General features: G+C 43.2%; 3 protein-coding genes and 3 non-coding genes across 8 annotated transcripts in view; 2 read left to right on the forward strand and 4 right to left on the reverse strand.

Moving 5' to 3' along the window:
* The first annotated feature begins 46 nt into the window (after positions 1-46).
* Glt8d1 (glycosyltransferase 8 domain containing 1) lies at positions 47-11,834 on the forward strand. 2 transcript variants are annotated; one of them, XM_055612249.1, is made up of 10 exons: positions 47-151; positions 5,470-5,517; positions 5,603-5,701; positions 7,775-7,988; positions 9,740-9,857; positions 10,075-10,159; positions 10,286-10,398; positions 10,704-10,870; positions 10,983-11,095; positions 11,366-11,834. In XM_055612249.1, the coding sequence occupies exons 2-10, from the start codon at positions 5,502-5,504 to the stop codon at positions 11,554-11,556; spliced, it is 1,116 nt and encodes a 371-aa protein (XP_055468224.1). In that variant the 5' UTR covers positions 47-151; positions 5,470-5,501; the 3' UTR covers positions 11,557-11,834. The 2 variants fall into 2 exon arrangements, with proteins under 2 accessions (XP_055468224.1, XP_055468225.1); XM_055612250.1 differs by lacking the exon at positions 47-151 and adding an exon at positions 184-574.
* A 280-nt stretch (positions 11,835-12,114) lies between these two features.
* Positions 12,115-18,675, reverse strand: Gnl3 (G protein nucleolar 3). Its single transcript, XM_055612265.1, has 15 exons — positions 18,571-18,675; positions 17,544-17,602; positions 16,859-16,996; positions 16,633-16,743; positions 16,356-16,436; positions 15,856-15,988; positions 14,639-14,751; positions 14,253-14,376; positions 13,956-14,043; positions 13,417-13,591; positions 13,198-13,340; positions 12,976-13,109; positions 12,727-12,884; positions 12,409-12,475; positions 12,115-12,309 (listed from the first exon to the last, which is right to left on the reverse strand). Exons 1-15 carry the CDS (start codon positions 18,581-18,583, stop codon positions 12,227-12,229), a joined length of 1,620 nt encoding a protein of 539 aa, XP_055468240.1. The 5' UTR covers positions 18,584-18,675; the 3' UTR covers positions 12,115-12,226.
* On the reverse strand, positions 13,657-13,731 carry LOC129680731 (small nucleolar RNA SNORD69). The gene has a single exon (XR_008720731.1). It is a non-coding gene; the product is annotated as a small nucleolar RNA SNORD69 (small nucleolar RNA).
* On the reverse strand, positions 14,512-14,591 carry LOC129680732 (small nucleolar RNA SNORD19B). The gene has a single exon (XR_008720732.1). It is a non-coding gene; the product is annotated as a small nucleolar RNA SNORD19B (small nucleolar RNA).
* Positions 15,739-15,816, reverse strand: LOC129680730 (small nucleolar RNA SNORD19). The gene has a single exon (XR_008720730.1). It is a non-coding gene; the product is annotated as a small nucleolar RNA SNORD19 (small nucleolar RNA).
* A 23-nt stretch (positions 18,676-18,698) lies between the features above and the next one.
* The window catches only part of Pbrm1 (polybromo 1), a 91,989-nt gene continuing 91,681 nt past the window's right edge, over positions 18,699-19,006 (forward strand). For both annotated transcript variants that reach the window (XM_055612255.1, XM_055612253.1), the window contains exon 1: positions 18,699-18,935. The gene's annotated coding sequence lies outside the window, so the exon portion shown is untranslated. The remainder of the gene's footprint in view (positions 18,936-19,006) is intronic.

The following is a 19,006-nucleotide window of genomic DNA, read 5'->3' on the forward strand; positions in this document are numbered from 1 at the left end:
GCGGGCCGGGGCGCGAACGGCGGCCCCTCCTCCCGGCGCAGGTGAAGGCGGCTGCGCTGAGCTTCCGAGGGCGGCGATTCGTCGGACGCGGCTCCGACCTGGCGTGTCAGTGCGTGGGGGACCCCGGGAGCGCCGCGGCACCTCCCTAAGCGTAAGGAGGCCATTAATGACTGCTAGAGTTAGGGAAGATAACCGAGCCACATCCTCCAGGGAAAGGAGATTGCCTCGAGGCCTTGGCCGCCCCACGCCTCATGGATTGAGCTCCCATGCTCTTACCTAGGGGCACCCAAATTCGGCCCAACTTCTTCGTTGCCGGTTTTTATGGCTTCCACACTCCCTGACCAGGGCCTGCTGGTAAAGACCAGCGGAGGGGTTCTGTTAGCCCTGTCTTTCAAGGATGGTGTATGTTTCAGAAGCATGAGCCTTCCCTCATTAGTGAGCTAGATGGGGTGCCGTATCCCAACAGACTATGCTGGGGATCCGGCCCTCTGGGGCTATCCGTCTCCCTGGACTCTATTTGTGCATGGTACAGTCAGGCACAGACAGTGAGATGCTAGGCACTCCATACCTGGAGGTGAGTGGCTGCTGCTGGCATTTACACTTTTTGGACCGGGGCACAGCTGTGACTTAGAACTTGGAATGTGTCAAGGAAGATGGCCACATCGCTGTCGGGGACAGGCACCTAGGAGATGGAGCTCCGGGAGGTGCAACGTGGGGTTTGGGGGTTTCCTGACATGAAAGTCAATGTAGGACCTAGCCAGCAAAATGAGTGGAGAAAATGTTCAGGTCTTGTGCGTTTCCACCCTTCAGAAAAATACAGACCCGTTTGACACTTCTGACCTTAGAGAAACATTGTTGCGAAGGACAACAGCAATTTTTCATGGGCTGTTTTTTCTTTCTCCTTCCCTATGTTTTTCATAGTATGTATGAATATACTCACTTGGTTACAAGTATAAATAAACTTGCATCCCTTCCAATGTGCTTCGTAGGATGGCAGTTGCTGTAGAGACTATTCGGTGTTTGAATTATAAAATGATGGAAAAAACAGTTTGCCAGGTTCCTTTGGGGCAAGAGGTCCATTGGAATCTCATGCTTTTCCTTATGCTGGGATTTAGTGTCCAGGATTATTAAGATTGCATTCTCTTCTTGATTGGAGAATTGTACTGCAATTCAATCAATTGTACTTGATTGGAATGAATTAGCAAGACCATTCCACAGTATCACCTGCCCGTTGCTCTTTCGGTGGGGATGGTCTTAGGTGTCAGGGATACAGCAGGAGAGTTACATTTTCATTTAAGTCCCTGTTTCTGTAGAACTTAACAGTCACTGAATACAGGCTCATATACGCGATCATTTCGTAACTGAGAGGAAAGAGTGAGGTTGTTGGTGTAAAGAGAGGACAGAAAGATGATACTGGTTGGTGATCTTCACAAGAGCAGTTTGAGATTAGGAACAGAGCCTACGAGTAGAGGACAGCAAAGACAGAAAGGGCTATTTTAAATCTTTTCAGTCCTTTGGTGGAAGGGAGGCAGGCGTGGACCTGCGGTCAGCGCACTGGGAGTGGAGAGGGAAAAGCGCTGTCTTCTCCACCCTCCACTCCCTACCCTACTGCCTTTAGTTAATTGGAAGACATCGGCTAGCATGCTGATGGTGTGATCCACCGGAAGTGGGAAGAAGTTGATGCTTCCTGCAAGAGAACAGTGGTAGGATAGGCTACAGAGCACGAGTGGGCTAGCCTTCATGGATGTATACGTTCCATAATAACAGGAGGGAAAAACCGTAGTTGTTGAGAATGGATGGCAATATAGGTATCTGGCTTCCTTCTTTTTTTAAGGTAGAGATGGTAGGTAAAGGACCACCACAGGAGTGTGAGGGCCTCCGTTCATATCCCCAGCACCTCTGTAATTCAGGGTGGGTGGGACAGCCCACCTCTAGTCCCAGCCCTGAGGAGGTGGAGATGAGATCCGGAGAACAAGCTAAGTAGGCTGGCAAGTTGTGGATTCAGTTGAGACCTTGTAAGGTGAAAGAAACGTGATCAAAGAGAACAGCTGACATCGGCTTCTGACTTCTGCCTCATAACACACACTTGCACCCACACATGCAAGCACACATACATGATACATATGCATGCATACCATATACACATACACAAGCAAAAAACAAAGAATTAAAAGGCTGAAATTCCAGCACTGGGGCAGCAGGATCAAAAGTTCAGGGTCAGCCTGGGTTATATAGTGAGACCCTGTCTCAAAAAATAACCATAAATAGCATAATTTTTTCTTAAGATTTTTTTGTATTAGGAGTAATATGTGTCCAGGGCTTCGTTTGTGTGTGTGTTCACGAGGAATTTGTATACAAATAGTTTGGGAATCTAAAGGTTCTATAATTCCCGAGTAAAAGAAGCATGAACCTCATAGTGAAGAGTGGACTGTTGCTGATCTCACTGTGCACAATCGCGGTCTGACCAAAAATGTTGCTGTTACTACAGTGTATACGGAAATTTGAGTTCTTCTAAACAGACCAAGGAACCCTCGTGACCAGGAAAGATTACATGATTGGATTTAGGCTGAAAGCTGATGTTTTTCATGGAGGTAACTGGAAGACTTTGTCAGCAAGTGCTTTCTGCCATATATCTACTTAAGTACATCAAGTACTTGCTTGGAGTGTGTTTCTGTGTCCTGCTAACTGGTAGCTCAAATACATGTGACTTCCGGTCTGCATACAGTACTACATAACTATCGCTGGAAGTTGACCAGATAAAGCATTGCCTTTTGTAGCAACTAGCTGGGATTTATTGGAATGGGATTGTTTTATGCAATTGTGGTGGAATTTAGCTCAAGAGCAGGCAGCTCTGGATTGAGTAGCTCCCAATCCACCAGCTTCTGTAGGTGAGACTCAGCCTGTGATGTGCTAAATACAATATGGGGTATATAACTTGCTTGTGCATTCCTGTGTGTGTATAAGAACACATTTGGAGGCTAAAGGTCATCCTTATGTGATGTTCCTCAAAATCCCTGGCCACCCACCAGGGATCCTCCTATCTCCATCTCAGATATGGGATATCAGTCTGCTGCCACATCCTTTTTTTATGTAGGTTCTGGGACTCTAATGTGGGTCCTTGTGTTTGATTTGCACAGCAAGCACCTTATGGACTGCATTATTTATACAGTATTCTGCCTGCATGTATGCGTGCAGGACAGACGAGTTCACCAGATTCATTATAGAAGGTTATAAGCCACAGTGTGGTTGCTGGGAATTGAATTCAGGATCTTAGGAAGAACAGCCAGTGCTCTTAACCTCTGGGCCATCTCTCCAGCCCAACTTTTAAACTTTTTATTGTGAGCTGAGCAGTGGTGGCACACGCCTTTAGTCCCAGCACTCAGAAAGCAGAGGCAGGTGGATCTCTGAGTTTGAGGCCAGCCTGGTATAGAGAACGAGTTCCAGGACAGCCAGGACTACACAGAGAGACCCTGTCTCAAAAAAAAAAAAATTTGTGTGTGAGTGTGGGTGCCATGGTGTGCATGTGGAAGTCAGAGGACAACTTTCAGGGGTCAGTTCTCACTGTGTTTCTGGGGACAGAACTGTGGTCATCAGGCTTGTCCTACAAACACTTTCACTTACTTAGCCATCTTGCCAGTCTATAAAATGTTTTAAGTTCATTGGTATAATGTCTTTTGTACATACTGTTCTAAAAAGAAGTGTATTTGCGTGTTTTAGATTGTCTGAGTACATTGCCTCAGCTTTGTAATAGGACCCATGGTCCATTTTAAAACAGATATCCCTGCTTTTTCAGAGACCTTGGGAAATTAAATACCCAATGTACACACAGTTTAGATTAACTTTTTAGCAGTATGGTGTGGCTGAAAGTGCTCTATAAAACAAATATCCCTGTCTACATGTTAGATACTACTATAAGTGAGGTTTACAAAAGGGTTAGAATTCTTAAACCTAGAGTCCCAGTTTCCTGGTTACATAAAATGTGTCTTTAAGGAAATATTTTTAAGAGAAACCCAGTCTTGAAAAAACAAAAAACAAAACAACAACAAACAGTTACATTGATTTAGTTCCAGAAATACATATTCCACAGTTTTGTTTCCGTTGAATTGTTTGTTTTGAGAAGGTAAAGTTGTCGAGTGAGCAGAGGGGGCCTAGAGAGCGCCAGCGGTGGACACCGCTTTCTTAATACTCGGTCATTTCATTGACTGGGACGAGTGTGGGGCAGCTCTGTGTTTGTGTGTTGCACGCGCAGGAGGGCAGAGCCTAGTGGGGGTCCTCCAGTGCCCTGCCCTATCCCTCTCTGCTTTAAGCCCTCAAGATAGGGCTTTTCACTGACCCTGGAGCGAGGCTGGTGGTCAGCAAGCCTTAGTGATCCTCCCACAGCGCTGAGGTAGCAGGTGCTTTGGATGCGGTTCTGGAGATACAAACACAGCTCCTTCTGCTTTCCCAGTCAGCAGGCTCACACACAGAGCCATGTCCTCAGCCTGGCTTAACTTTTTTAAAGCAGATTTTGATGTGTATATACACATGCCTACTTTTCTGTGTGTACTATGTGCATACAGTGCCTGCAGAGGCCAGAAGAGGGCGTTGAATCTCCCGGAACTGGAGTTAATTGTGATGCACTTAGGGTGTGTGCGGGGAACTGAACCTGGGTCTCCTGTAAGACTAGCAAATGCTCTTGACTGCTAAGCTGTTTCTTCAGTTACGAAAGCAGATGTGTGTGTGCGTGTGCGTGCACTCATTTTTGTCACTGTTTGTCATGTATGTGCCTATGGAGGCCAGAGAGGGCATCAGCTCCCCTGGACCTGGAGTTACAGGTAATTATGAGCTGCCTGGCATGGGTGCTCAGAAACTTGGGGCCTTTGGCAGAGCCAAATATACTCTTAACCATTTTCCCCATCTCCCTTAAAGCATACTTTTTTGAGAATAACACTAAATCTTCAGGTTACTTTGTCAGAGGCATCACAGTCCATGCCCAGTTTAACTTGGTTTTTGTTTTTGTTTGTTGGGTTGACTTTTCCAGACAGGGTTTTTCTGTGTAGCCTGTGGCCTGGAACTCACTCTGTAGACCAGGCTGGCCTCAAACTCAGTGGTTTGCCTGCCTCTGCCTCCCGAGTGCTGGGATTAAAGGCAAGTGCCACCATGTCCAGCTTAACTAGGCGCTTTAAACAGAACTAATTCTGAAATGGCTCTCTAGTTGCTAGACTTCAGATAGATTTTTTTTTTCTTCATCTTGTGGCATGCAGTGTAACAAGGCTAAAGCTATGTGTTTGTCCGTATCATATGAAACGACTGTATTACGATCATCATAAAATTTTCAGTCCCCAAACTGGGTGCTTGGAAGTTATTAATTTAAAATAACTATCTGGCAAAGTATCATATATATGTCTTATTTCTATCTGAGTAAGAGTGTGTAAGCATTTTGATGCCCATTCTCATGTATCCACTTTCTTTTGGACTTTTATTTTATAGGGTTAATATCTAATGTAAGACAGAAGAAAAAAATGTCATTCCGAAAAGGTATGCTTGCTCTCTCTCTTCATGTTTCATTGTTTTTATGCCTACCAAAGCCAAAAGATGTAATGCAGGTTTCTCTCTGTTTCAGTAAACATTGTCATCTGGGTCCTGGCTGCTGTTCTCTTCTTACTGGTTTTGCACTATAACTTCCTCAGCTTGAGTAGTTTGCTAAGGAATGAAGTTTCAGGTATGGAAGCCTTTGCTAACACTGTACTGCTGTCTTTTGTTAAGGACGTGGAGGTCTCTGTGCCCCACATCCTAAGTTTTATCATTATGTTAATGAAAAGAAAACTTGCTTCTTGGCTTACAAAGACTGATGTAGCCAGGCACTGGTGGCACACACCTTTAATCCCAGCACTTAGGAGGCAGAGGCAGGTGCATCTCAGCAAGTTTGGCCAGTGTGGTCTACAGAGTGAGTTCCAGCACAGCCCAAGCTATACACAGACATACCCTGTCTGGAAAAACAAAAACAAAAACAAAACAAAACGAAAGACTGTGTGGCAGAACAAAACAAAAGACTGTGAGGCAGTGTAAAGAGAGAGGGCAAAAAGAGACCAGTCTGACCTCAGCAGCTAGGACTGTTTGTCAAACAGGAGAGGACAGACAGTGGGAAAGGGGGTCTGCAAAAAGGAGGAAGGGAATACTTGGAGTTAATATAAGGGGTTTTGGGAATGGGAAGTTGGATGCAATTTCAGGGGCTATGTGGAGGCTCTACCTCCTGGAGTTGATTGTCCAAACAAGTCTGTTTTTATCTTTAGAAGCTGCCTTGCTCAGGCTATCTGGAGAAGGTAGATAATGAGTTTGGCAATGGCAGTAAAGGGGGAAGGGTTACAGCTTCAATGTAGGGACCCAAGAATTCAGCAAGTTCCTTGGTCAGGGTCGGGCGGAGTGCAAAGTGTACTCTGACAAAAGGCATACTGGGTACTCACCAGTTTTATACGTACGGTGCCTTCCACTCCTCTCTGTAGTGGAGTTTTTAGCTAAGGGCTTGATCTGAGGGAATCCTCTCTATCAAGTCAGAGGCCTTAAGGAGTGTCTGTTGGCCCCCATCTGCTTGCATTTTCATCTAGTCAAAGCATTAGAAGATGGGTATAGGCAAATGTGCTAGTATTTGATGTCTGCCTTTGTCACCTCACAATGTCAATGTGGCAACTTTCTTTTATCTTTGCTGTCTTTGATCTTAGCAATCACATCTATAGGACTTTTGTAACAAAACAAATCATAGCCGGGCATGTGACACACACCTGTATCCCCAGTACTCGGGAGGCAAAGACAGGTAGAGGAGCTCTGTGAGTTGGAGGCCAGCATGGTCTACAAAGGGAGTCCAGGCCAGCCAAGGTTACACAGAGAAGCCCTTTCTCAAAAAACAAAACAACAAAAAGCAAATAACATTTTATCAGCTGATCAAAAAATCATTTTATTGTTATTGTGTTGTAGTTATGTAGTTGTTCATCTGATTGTCTTCTGATAATGAGGGTATTGGAGACTCGGTGTTTTTTAGATAGCTTGATGTCTTGAGACTGGGTCTTATGGTTCAGGCAGGCTTCATACTCATTTTACAATTTAGTCTGTCTTTGAATTCCTGATCCTCATGCCTTAGCCTCCATAGTTATGGGATTATAGAGGTGAGCTACAGTGTCCCTGTGTTAAAAAAAAATCATTTTTGAGGCTAGATGTGGTGACACACCCCAAAAAATCCTAGCAATTTGGAAGCTGAGGTAAGGCAAGAGAATCATGAATTTGAGGCCAGTACAGGCTGTAGCACGACGGTGTTGAAAAAATATTCTGTCTCTCTCCCTCCCCTCCCCCTCTACCGGGTAGCAGTGCAGCAGTGTGCATCATTGCACACCACAGCCACTCGTCATATACGCCACATATGTAAAATAAGATCGGGGAAAAGTTCAAGCCACCTCAACGTACTAAGTTGAGGTCAGCCTGAGCTACAGAGAATTCTCTTTCTTAAAAAGGAAATAAAGCCAGCACTTGGAGGCTGAGATGGAATTATTTAGTAAGTATTAATTGAAGAAGTTATTTAATTGACACGAGAAACTACTATAAAAAAATTTAACGACAGCACTCGGGAAGGCAAAGGCAGGCAGATCTCTGAGTTTGAGGCCAACCTGGTCTACATAGCATGTTCCAGGCCAGCCAGGCCTACATAGTAAAGCCCAGTTTCAAATAATAAAACAAAAACCCCAAACAAGAACAAATATTCATGAGTTTGTTTGTGTCCTGGTGTTTTCTTTGTGTGTTCTTTCAGATTCAGGAATTCTGGGGCTTCAGCCTATAGATTTTGTGGCAAATGTTCATCAACATCCAGTAAATGGGAGACAAGAGGAGATCCCTGTGGTTATTGCTGCCTCTGAAGACAGGCTGGGTGGCACCATTGCAGCCGTAAATAGCATTCAACATAACACTCGCTCCAATGTGATTTTTTACCTTGTTACGCTCAACAATACAGCAGACCATCTCCGGTGAGCACTGCTTTCCCAGTGACCTGCCTCTTTCTGCCTGTTGCTCTTCATAGGCCCACTGCTATGCCAGGAACCATGTTACAATAGCTTATGATATTTTCCTGTTTGAAACCCTCCCCGTCCCTGCCCACATTCTTAGGATTTTATTGCTGTAAAGAGACAGCATGACCATGGCAACTCTTTTAAAGGAAAACATTTAATTGGGTGGGGCTGGCTTCCAGTTCAGAGTTTAGTCCATTTTCATTATGGTGGGAAGCAGGCAGCATCCCAAAAGACATGGTGCTGGATAAAGAGTTGAGAGTTCTGTCTCCTGATCTGCAGCAGGAGACTGGGTGGAACTTGAGCATAGGAGACGTCAAGGACCACCCCTCCAGTGACAAGCTTCCTCCAACAAGGCCACACCTCCTAATAGTGCCACTCCCTATGAGCCAAGCATTTATACAGGAGTGTATTAGGGGGCACACCTGTTCAAACTACCACCTCCCCCCATGCATAAATACACAGCACAAATATTTTTCCATATGATTGTGTCATGTCTTTGTGGCAGGAGAAATGATAATTTGTGTCAGGAAGTAAACCAGCTGTTGTCACACTGTAACAGGTCTAATGTTTAACAGCCTGACTTCCTGAGTAAGAGAAGCAATACATTGATTTACTAGTCATAGCTTCGAACAGATACGCATGCACCAAGCACTGGGCTCAGTTCCCACCGTCACAAGAAACTGGGCATGGTGGCTCATTCCTGTCTGCCATCCCAGCATTCAGGAGGGTCAGAGGTTACGACGGCACCCTTGACTACAAAGTGAGTCAAAGGACAGCCTGGGCTGTATGAGACTGCCTTAAGAAAACTAAACACAAAACCTACAGAGCCTGAAGGCATGGCTCAGAGGTCCAATTCCCAGCAACCACATGGTGGCTCACAACCCTCTACAATGAGATCTGGTGCCTCTTCAGGCATGCAGGCACATACGCAGTCAGAATACTATATAAATAATAAGCCTTAAAAAACAAAACAAAAAAACTTCACATTTTATTCTGAAAAGCAGCTTGTCTGACAGATTTTTCAGAGTTCTAAATATTTCTGTCCTTATGGCTTTGTCATTTACACTTATGAAAATTCTCATTCTTAAAAAACTCTTAAAATTCCCTATATCCAAGATATAGAAAAAAAAATACTTCGTGCTTTTGCAGGTAACATGGGCTGTTCTCACAGACAGTGCCTTAGTCAGGTGGGTGAATTTTTTAGATTCATCACAGTAAATAATCATTTTTTAGCTGACAGATTCACTACTAGTTTTATTTTATTGGTAACTAGCTTTTACCACCATTATAATTTGACTTATTTGGAAAGCTAAGAATTCTTTGGTCCATCTGGGCATGGTGATTGTACCCTTGTAATCCCAGCATGTAGATGGCTGAGGGAGAACAGTGAACTCAGGTTACTCTGGGCAATGTATAAGATAGTGCCTCGAGAAAATAAACAAGTAGTCCACATTTGGCTGAGTGTTCTCAAGTCTAGTTTCTATAGTAGATTATGGAGAAGAGAGTCTCCTGTAGATTCTTGGTTCAAAAGGAACTTTGGTGGGACTGCCTTTATCTTAAGTGAGGAACCCCTAGTCTTAGAGAAATAAAGAACTTGAAACATGTTTAGTTCCTGGCATTATGCCACTGTTGGAAAAGCATAGAAAGATAAGGTTATATACTTTAGAAACATGGCTATTTCAAACTGAAATGTGTTTTTATTTCATCAGGTCCTGGCTTAACAGTGATTCCCTGAAAAGCATCAGGTACAAAATTGTAAATTTTGACACAAAACTTCTGGAAGGGAAAGTAAAGGAGGATCCTGACCAGGGGGAGTCCATGAAACCAGTGAGTTCCATGTGTCTTTGTTTCTATTGGGCAGTGTATTTGGTTAGAATATTTGGATAATTCTGGGTACAGTGCAAGTAGTTCCCTAGGGACCAAACCGTGGTGGCTTCAAGAGTCCATTACTATCTTTTACAAGGTTTCTGAGAACATTCTAATGGCTTTTACAAATAAAAACTCAGCTAGTTTATCCTATGCTGATGTTTCTTTCCTTTTTCAGTTAACCTTTGCAAGGTTCTACTTGCCAGTTCTGGTTCCCAGTGCAAAGAAGGCCATATACATGGATGATGATGTCATTGTACAAGGTACCCAAGAATTCTGGGCTATAAGGGTTGTCCTGTGATTGTCTACTCTAAGAGACCACCATTAGAAATGGGAGGAACAGACTCTCAAGACAACTGCAATTGTTCATTTCACTTTATCCATTTCAGGTGATATTCTTGCCTTGTACAACACACCACTGAAGCCAGGGCATGCTGCTGCATTTTCAGAAGATTGTGATTCAGCCTCTACTAAAGTTGTCATTCGTGGAGCAGGGAACCAGGTAAATTACCAACTGCAAACCTTACTCCCTATAAACACTATAAAGTGGCAAACTCAGGACTCCATTTTTCGTTAACCAGTTATTTCACTCCAGATCTCACACCTACTTTTCTAGACTCATCTACAGACTTTGTAACCAAATTCTCCTTAAATGTTCTGTTTACTAAGACAAACTCCAGATCCCAACTTTTTTCTGTGGGACTTTTTGTTGCATTTGCTAATTACTTGGGAAGTTTTCTTAGTTCAACACTGACTTGACTTGCTATAGAAATTTATCTTGAAGCAGAAAATATCTCGTGTTTTTAGTACAATTACATTGGCTATCTTGACTATAAAAAGGAGAGAATTCGTAAGCTTTCTATGAAAGCTAGCACCTGCTCCTTCAATCCTGGAGTTTTTGTTGCAAACTTGACCGAATGGAAAAGACAGAATGTAACCAACCAGCTGGAAAAATGGATGAAACTCAATGTAGAGTAAGTATGTAACTGGCTTAGTTACTAAAAAACAAACAAACACCCCTTCTAAATCTTTAGTTTGAGAAGTTGGTCAGCACTCTTCACTAACATTTTTTCTATTCTCATCAAGAGAGGGACTGTACAGTAGAACGCTGGCGGGCAGCATCACCACGCCTCCTCTGCTTATTGTATTTTATCAACAGCATTCCACCATTGACCCTATGTGGAATGTCCGCCACCTTGGTAAGTATAAAGAATTTACCCAGCTGGGTATGGCGGTTCATCCTGGTAATCCTAGCACTTGGGATCCTAAAGCAGCAGGAGTACCCAGAGTTTTGAGGTTAGCCAGAGGCACCTAGCAGACTGGCCCTGTATCAAAACAAAGTCACCGATTTATGTGAATCCTCCTCAGGGCTGGACTATACTCAGTGGTTCCCTTTAGGGCCCTGCAGCTTAGCATGGCATTGCTTTCTTACTAGTAAAAAAATCATTTGGCACTTTATCTCTGTTAAGGTTCCAGTGCTGGAAAACGGTATTCACCCCAGTTTGTAAAGGCTGCCAAGTTACTTCATTGGAACGGTCACTACAAGCCTTGGGGAAGAACTGCTTCATATGCTGATGTTTGGGAAAAATGGTATATTCCAGACCCAACAGGCAAATTCAGTCTAATCCGAAGACATATGGACACCTCAAATATAAAGTGAACTACAACTTAAGCTAAATGCCATCACTCAGGAAATCCTGGAAGACACAGTATGTGTGAAGTTGTAAGGCTCAAGTCTCTCTGTAGCAACCAGAGGACTACAGATGTCTCCATCTGCCTTACCAAATGTTTGCTTACTATACTGCTGATCTGAAGGACAAACCGATGGAGACACCGTAACTAGTTCATCTAGCAGCTGCTGTAGCTGGGAAGTGCTGTTTTGTTTTAATTTTGTAACCTGTGGCCTGGTTTGTAAAATAAAACTTACATTTTCCAACAGACCAGTTTCTAGAGAACTAATTCTTTTCCTCATATTTAAAACACAAACATTGCTGCTCTTCTAACTCTTTAACACAGCAGGTCACAACTATATTGTAGTTCCAGGGTACCTAATGCTCTGGAGCCTCTACCCCACATTCATTATATATATATATATCATAGTTTTTGACACAGGATTTCTGTCTAATATCTTGGACCTGCCTGTTTTCCCTTCCCAAGTACGGAGATTGAAGATATGCACCATTCACACGAATGTAAATAAATCTTAAGCACAAATTCATTTAAGTGCTTTGTATTTTGTCTTTAATATATAACACATAATACATATTCACAAGATTTATAACTTATGTCATACCAATCTAGAACACTTCTCAGTATAACATCTGTAGAAGTTATACATAATCTGTGCTAAAGTCATAGGCATCATCCTCTTCACTCATTTTATCCGAAGTAAATGATCTGTCAGATGGCTTACCTATATTGGAGAAAAAGAAATTTTACACACATACACAAAAAAATAAAAAAAGCAATTGTGCTCAAACTACTTTATTAGAAGTCCTTTTCCCAGACTCACTTGCTGTTGATTCCCCATTTAACACCTCTCTGTTCTCTTGTACAGGGGCCACATCTGAGATCTCTGCCTGTGAACCAAGAATAGTAGTATGATATTAAAAGCCTATGACATTCCATTAATCCTAAGGTGGTAGGTAGATCAGTCGTGGGGTGGCACTTGTAATTAGAGATTCATAAAATATAAACGGCCTAGTTTTAAATACTAAACTATACAGACTTCTTCCAGTCTCAAAATGTTTTGTTTCTATCTTTGACCCTCTCATTGTTTTGATACTGTATGTAGTGCTAGAAAACTCACTGAAGCTTTAACTCAACTTACGTTCATTTCATCATCAACATTTTCTTGATCATCACCATCCTGTCTGTTTTCTCTTCGTTTTGGCAATTCTTCGGGTATGTCTTTTTCTTCTATTATCCCATTTGTTAGGCCCGAAGACTGGAAAAGGATTCTATTAGTTAAATGTGGGCCCTTGAGAGCTATAACAAAGAAAAAAAATTCATGTTAAAATCTAAGACCTCTAGCATTCTGTTAAAAGAACATCAAAATAACAGGAAAACACGATTTTACCTTGTATGCTGTCTGCATTATTCTTTTCCAGTTCTTCTAGATTAAAGCCCCTCTTCATGTCTGCTGCAGCATTCTCATTAAAATGTGGAGGATTGCAGGATGTAGGGGGATAGCAGTAGTAACCTAATGAGGCACTGGCATTAAAAACAAGATCTGTCAAACACAGGCCAATCCCTTTATTCCAAGCTGTCTTCCAAAACGCCAGCACAAAGACTGACCTACCCTGTCCACTCAGACCATAGCAGCTTAGCAGCACTTTCTACATTTGCGCTTCCACCTTTTTGGTGCAGACCTCTTCTCTGAGCAAGCTTAGTAAAAAAGTCCAGGGAATCCTTATAGCCGGGGACAGTGTACTTTAACACCACCTTAAAAACACAGCACAGTCTGTCACTAATCTGTGCAGATAAAGGACAGTTAAGGAGCTCAAGGGTAATTCTTTACCTGTTGACTATCAGCCTGGGACAGAATAGCACTGGCAGCCTCCAGTGGTCTTAGTACTTCGATACTTGCTGGACTCCGTAGAGCAAGTGCAGTAGAGGAGTTACATGGTGAAATAATAAAGCATGGACTATCTATAACTGTGATCTGCTTATTTAAAGGAACAAGCTGCATGCTCCTGAAAGAAAGCAATGCAATTAATAGGGACATTGGTCCGAGGGCAAGACAAAAAAACAAAAAACAACCACGAAGCTCAGGGTTGGATTGAACAAACTCAGCACAGCAGTCAGATCCAATTTATCATCACTGCTTCATGTTTATATGAAACCCTAAAAACATGAGCCATTCTAAAATAAGCACTGTATGTTTCAGTACCATATAGCCAAACTCAGTCATTTCCCTATTCTTCTAAGATCAGGTCCAAACGCTACTTTCTCTGAGGCAGCTTTCCACCTCAACTGTAGGTAGCTAGGCCTTCCCAATTGATTCTCTTAGCCCAGCACCAGCTGTTTCTTTTGCTGAGGTCTTTCAGTTCCATTTACCTTGTAAGTCCCATGGAAACTCCAACATTGCAAATCTGTTCTTGTTTTAAGCTATTAATGATGCTGCTTTTCCCCACATTTGGGAAACCTACAAATAAATATAAATTCAGATTATAAAGCATATTCCAGTAGTTGCCTTGCCACAGCAGGCAGGTGTTCTTCCACTAAGACGCTTAGATGCCCAAGTATTTTGGTGAGTTGAATCAACGTTTCAGAACAAACCTATTCCCACTTCACAGCATGAAGTCCACAGCTAAGTACTATAGACAACATGGTAGAGTGCTGAATGAAACTCACCAACTACTCCAACCTGAATATCTTTTCTACATGACTGCTGAAAACCTACAAGAAGGTTCCAAAGGGCTTCCTTGCCACAGCAGATTTTACTCTGGAATGGAAGAGCTTTCTTCTTCTTCTTCACCTTTAGACGTTAATAAAAATTAAAATGGAGTAGTTTTAGTAAGTCTGGTAAATATCACCAGGTAGAACCCAAGAAGTCTGGCATCAGAGTCCAGCTCTTAGAAAACCCACTGGCCTCTACTGCCTTTCAGATGATCTTTAGATGAAATCAGAGTTGGATCTTATTGTTTTTCACTCTAATCAACATTCTGTGTACTCATCATATTTCAATCATCAGAAATCTGAAGAAAACCCCATTTCCCACTATTAATAATATAGGGTACCTTGAGTATCTTTGCTCTTCCCTTGATGTTTGTTGAGGCTTTGAACACCACTGTTGGCAGTTCTTTACTCAAATAACTTAGCCAGGTCTCCAAATTCTCCTTTGGTACTAGATCTGATAGGAATTGGGGAAAAAAACATTTCAATTCAGATTTTTTATTTTAAAGTTTATTTACTGCCTTGATGTTCTGCCTGGATGAATGTCTGTGTGAGGGTATTAGACACTAGAGTTACACAGTCGTGAGCTAGGGGAAATTGAACCCAGGTCTTCTGGAAGAGGAGTCTTGTATGAATTTGCACTTCCCCAATCTTTCAAAATTTACTAAGAGAATGTAAACTTCCTATCATGCTGCTCATACCTTGAGACATTAAACCCCTACTTGTCTCCACGGTCTCATATATCCCAGGCTGGAATTAAGAATGACCTTTAACCCCTAAGTAATGGGATCAGAGTCATACTACCTTGCTTGTTTTTATATGGTGCAGGGGAACAAACAGTGTTTTCTGAGTAGCATGCAGGCACTGTACCAACTGAGGTACTTCTGAATCTCAAATCTCTCCAGTATTGCTCACTCAATCTAAGAACTAAGTCAATTTATGTCTTTTTCCCCAGAGTTTACCATATCCTAAGAGGCACCAGTTTTCTAAGCCTAACAGGGATTTTAAGTCACGTTCTTGCATTCTTCTTTCTCTCTACAAAATACCTTCCCATGTCCCTCATATTTGTTGGGGCTTGAACACTACGATTAGCAATTCTTTATTAAAATTTAGCTAGTTCTGCAAATTCTTTGGTACAAATGCTTATTCTACAAGTCTTTTGTGTTCTCTTCCTGCTGCTCAAACCCACCCAGATATAGTCATGTCATTTACATATTTTGTCCCATACAGTATCTTATCCTGTACCAGTTTAGAATTGAACTACTGTGTGGGAGTGTATGTGGCATACTATAATCAGTTTCTAGAGGAAATACAGTGGTCATAGAAACTCTTAAATCAAAAGGGGCTAAATTCTGAATAACTAGCAGAACAGAAAAATCCAGGTGAATAATTACTTGCAGAAACCCCATCCCCAGCTTCTTGGTAACCAGAATACACATGAATTAACTTTGTTGAGGTCAGAGTTGGATCTTATCAGTCTTCAGTGAGAATCAAGACTGTTCAGATATTTTCCTCATACCTCACAAGTACACGAACGACAAAGGGGATCCTTTTTACTCACCTGATTTATTTAACACAAGCACCAACTTTTTATGTCCACTTTGGACAACAGCTTCTTCTACCTGAGGACATCTGCACCCGAGAGGATCTCTGGCATCCAAAACCTCTAACACAACATCTGAGGCTTCAATAACCTGTCAGATAAGAAACTATCACTAGTCCTTGGAGAACACCACCCTCAACTCTAGCCATGAGTGCAAAAGACAAAAATCTCATGTCTTCATTTTACTATGAAGAATGCTGACATGTTCACTATTTTATGCGCAAAAGTCAAATAACTTTTGCCCAGCAGCCTCTGATAAAACATGGGCCTCCAAACTGGAAATAATCCGATTACATCAGAACACATGATCTACCCAAGTGAGACAAGGAAGTTTACTGGGCTTCTTGATCTTGACTTCAACAACTTTTAAGAATTCCCACTTTACAAAGCAGCTGTCAAGAAGGCTTAAGTTTTTAATATCTCATTACCATTTTTGACACTGACCTACACTAAGATACCTTTTTAAGCTCCCGACAATGTAACTTCTTTGGATTCTGCTTGCTTGATTTAGCTTTCTTACTTTGGGGTTCTTCCAATTCCTAAGAGACATAAAATTAGGGGGAAAGATGATAAATTAGGAAAAGCAGATGTTACCTGTATTAACACTTTTCACAGATGACTGCAGGCAATATTTTTAATAGATGAGACTGTCTTTAATACTTTCAAGAGGCTCACTAAATTTTCCCATCACTTTCTCTTCAGAGCTGAAATGAATTTTAGTAAGTTAAACCCTACCTTTTGAGGTTCCACATTAGATTGCTCATCACCAGGGTTATCTTCAAGCTTTCTTTTCCTTTCTTGCTCTTTTTGCCTTTCAAGCTTCTGCTGCTGCTTTAGTTCCTCAAGCTGTGTCAGAGGATGAAAGAAAGGAATGAGCCGGTGACTGGTGGTGTTATGTCACTTTGGAAACCACATACGCTCATACCACATTCTGCTGGAACTGCCAGCCACCAAAATTTACCTGCTGTTTCCTTAGCTCAGCTTCACGGAGAAGAGCCTCTTTAAAGGGAGCACTATTTGGAATTCCTGGATCCTTCTTAGGCTTCCTGTGACCCCGTTTTTTAGCTTCCTTCCTTAATTTTCGATGATGTTCCCGTACCTTTTGAAAACAACACCATGAGAAGGTTCAGAAGGTGGTTTCCTAACATTCATGAGGCCATAGGCTCAACCCTCAGTACTGCACAAACAGGGAAGTCTCACACTACATTTGGAATTTAGGCAATAAGCCAGTCTAGCCACAATTTATAATGCATGTCAGGCACCCTAGGAAAACTGGAACTTCAATTGTTAACTATATGCAGAATTAAAATGTATGCTTAAAACAGAAAATGTGGCACACAAGTTCTTGATTCTTTCCAGACAGGGTTTCTTTGTGTAGCCTTGGTTGTCCTGGACTCGCTTTGTAGACCAGGCTGGCCTTGAACTCAGATTCACAGGCCCTCCAGTGTTGGGATTATAGGTGGGCAACTCAGAAGCTCTTTGTAATGCTTATGTCAGTAAGTAAGTAAGCAACGTTTAGGCTTTCTCTTACTCTTCACTTTTTCACAGCTGCAGCTTGTCTAATTCCTAAATAGAACCTTCTCCATAGTGGATACAAAACAATCATGTTGGCAATCTGTTGGTATAAACCTCTCAGGAACACTTACCTTTTTTTGGATTTTATAACGCTTATGGCAGGTCATTCGCTTACTTGCTTTCTTTAACTCTGCCAAACAAAACAAAAGAATAAGACTGTAGATGTGAGCAGTACACCTAACTTTGTTTTAAATTTCTTGAAATTATGGGTATGGATGTGCCAGCATTTGTTTTGCCTGTTGTTGTAAGCGGACCAAGCACAGGTATGCAGTGCTTTTGCAGAGGAAGCCATAAGAGGGCCTCACATCCCTCTCCCACCCGTTATAGACAGCATGGGCTACCACGTGGATGCTGGGACTGAAACCTGGGGCTCCCAACATGTTTCATTTACTTATTTTGTGTGTAGGTCTTAGAACAATTTCCAGAAGTCAGTTGTCTCCACCATGTGGGTTTGAATTCTTGAAAGTTAGCCTTAGTGGCAAGCTCCTTACGAGGCTAGACCTATTCCTGGCCCTCAAGACACTGTTATATCAAGCCATGGGGCCTGCAAAAATAAGGCTTAACCTGGTTTACATAGATCTTACCCAACTTTCCCTGCAAATTACACGGGTTATTTCATTAAAAGTAAACACATCCCAATCAATTTGATTCGGTTGGCCCAGAGTGCAACCAGATTCTAAAACAGAGCACCACAAAATTAACGAGAGGCAGTTGGTTTCATTTTTTTAAAAATTTGAGGCAGGGTTTCAGTTCACAGTCCAGGCTGTAAATTTTCGATCCTCCTCCATTTATTCCTTAGTGTCCAGGACTACGGGTGCTTCCCATCAAGGCCGACCGACAATGATTTTGAATAGTTCTTACACAAAAGGAACACGCCGGGGCCGAAAATAGGCTCAGACGTTAACCACAGAAATCAGGGCCTAGCTTTCCTCCTACCATAGACCGAAGCTGGGCCTGGGCCTTCCAAGTCTCACGCTTACGCGGATCTGAGCAATGGCCTGCGGGTAATTTTCGGCCTAAAGTCAGGAAGAGGCACCTACCAGGCTCTCTGATTACCAAAGACAGGGCCTCCCTCGCCCACCGCCCGACCCAACTCACTCGGCCTCTTCATCTTGGCCGCGGATGCTTCAGAAGCACAAAAGACCTCAGCGACAACCTGCCTCCTCCGACGCCACGTGCGAACTGGAACCGCAGGCCGCCGTCACGCGCTCAACCTCCTGCCGTAAAGCGTGTGGACGCCAGCCCGCGTGCGCGCGCACGCGCCGTCGCACGCGGTCGGGAGCGCTTGGCGGCGACGGGTTGGGTTTACGGCAGCCCTGGGAGGGGTGAGGGCGGTAAGGGCGGCGGGTGCCGGAGAGACGGCAGCGGCCGCGGCCAGAGGAGCACTAGCAGCCGTGGCGGCCACGGGGCGGGGCGCGGCGGTCGGGGACCGCGGCCGGGGCTGCAGGCGGCGGAGCGGCGGGGTAAGGCCGGGCCCGGGGCGGGCGGGGCCGCTCCCGCTCGGCAGCTGCCGGGCCTTTGTGTCGGCCCGGGC

This window comes from Psammomys obesus, unplaced genomic scaffold (genome assembly GCF_907164565.1).
Source record: "Psammomys obesus unplaced genomic scaffold, mPsaObe1.curated_primary_1811, whole genome shotgun sequence".
NCBI classification, from domain to species: Eukaryota; Metazoa; Chordata; class Mammalia; order Rodentia; family Muridae; genus Psammomys; species Psammomys obesus.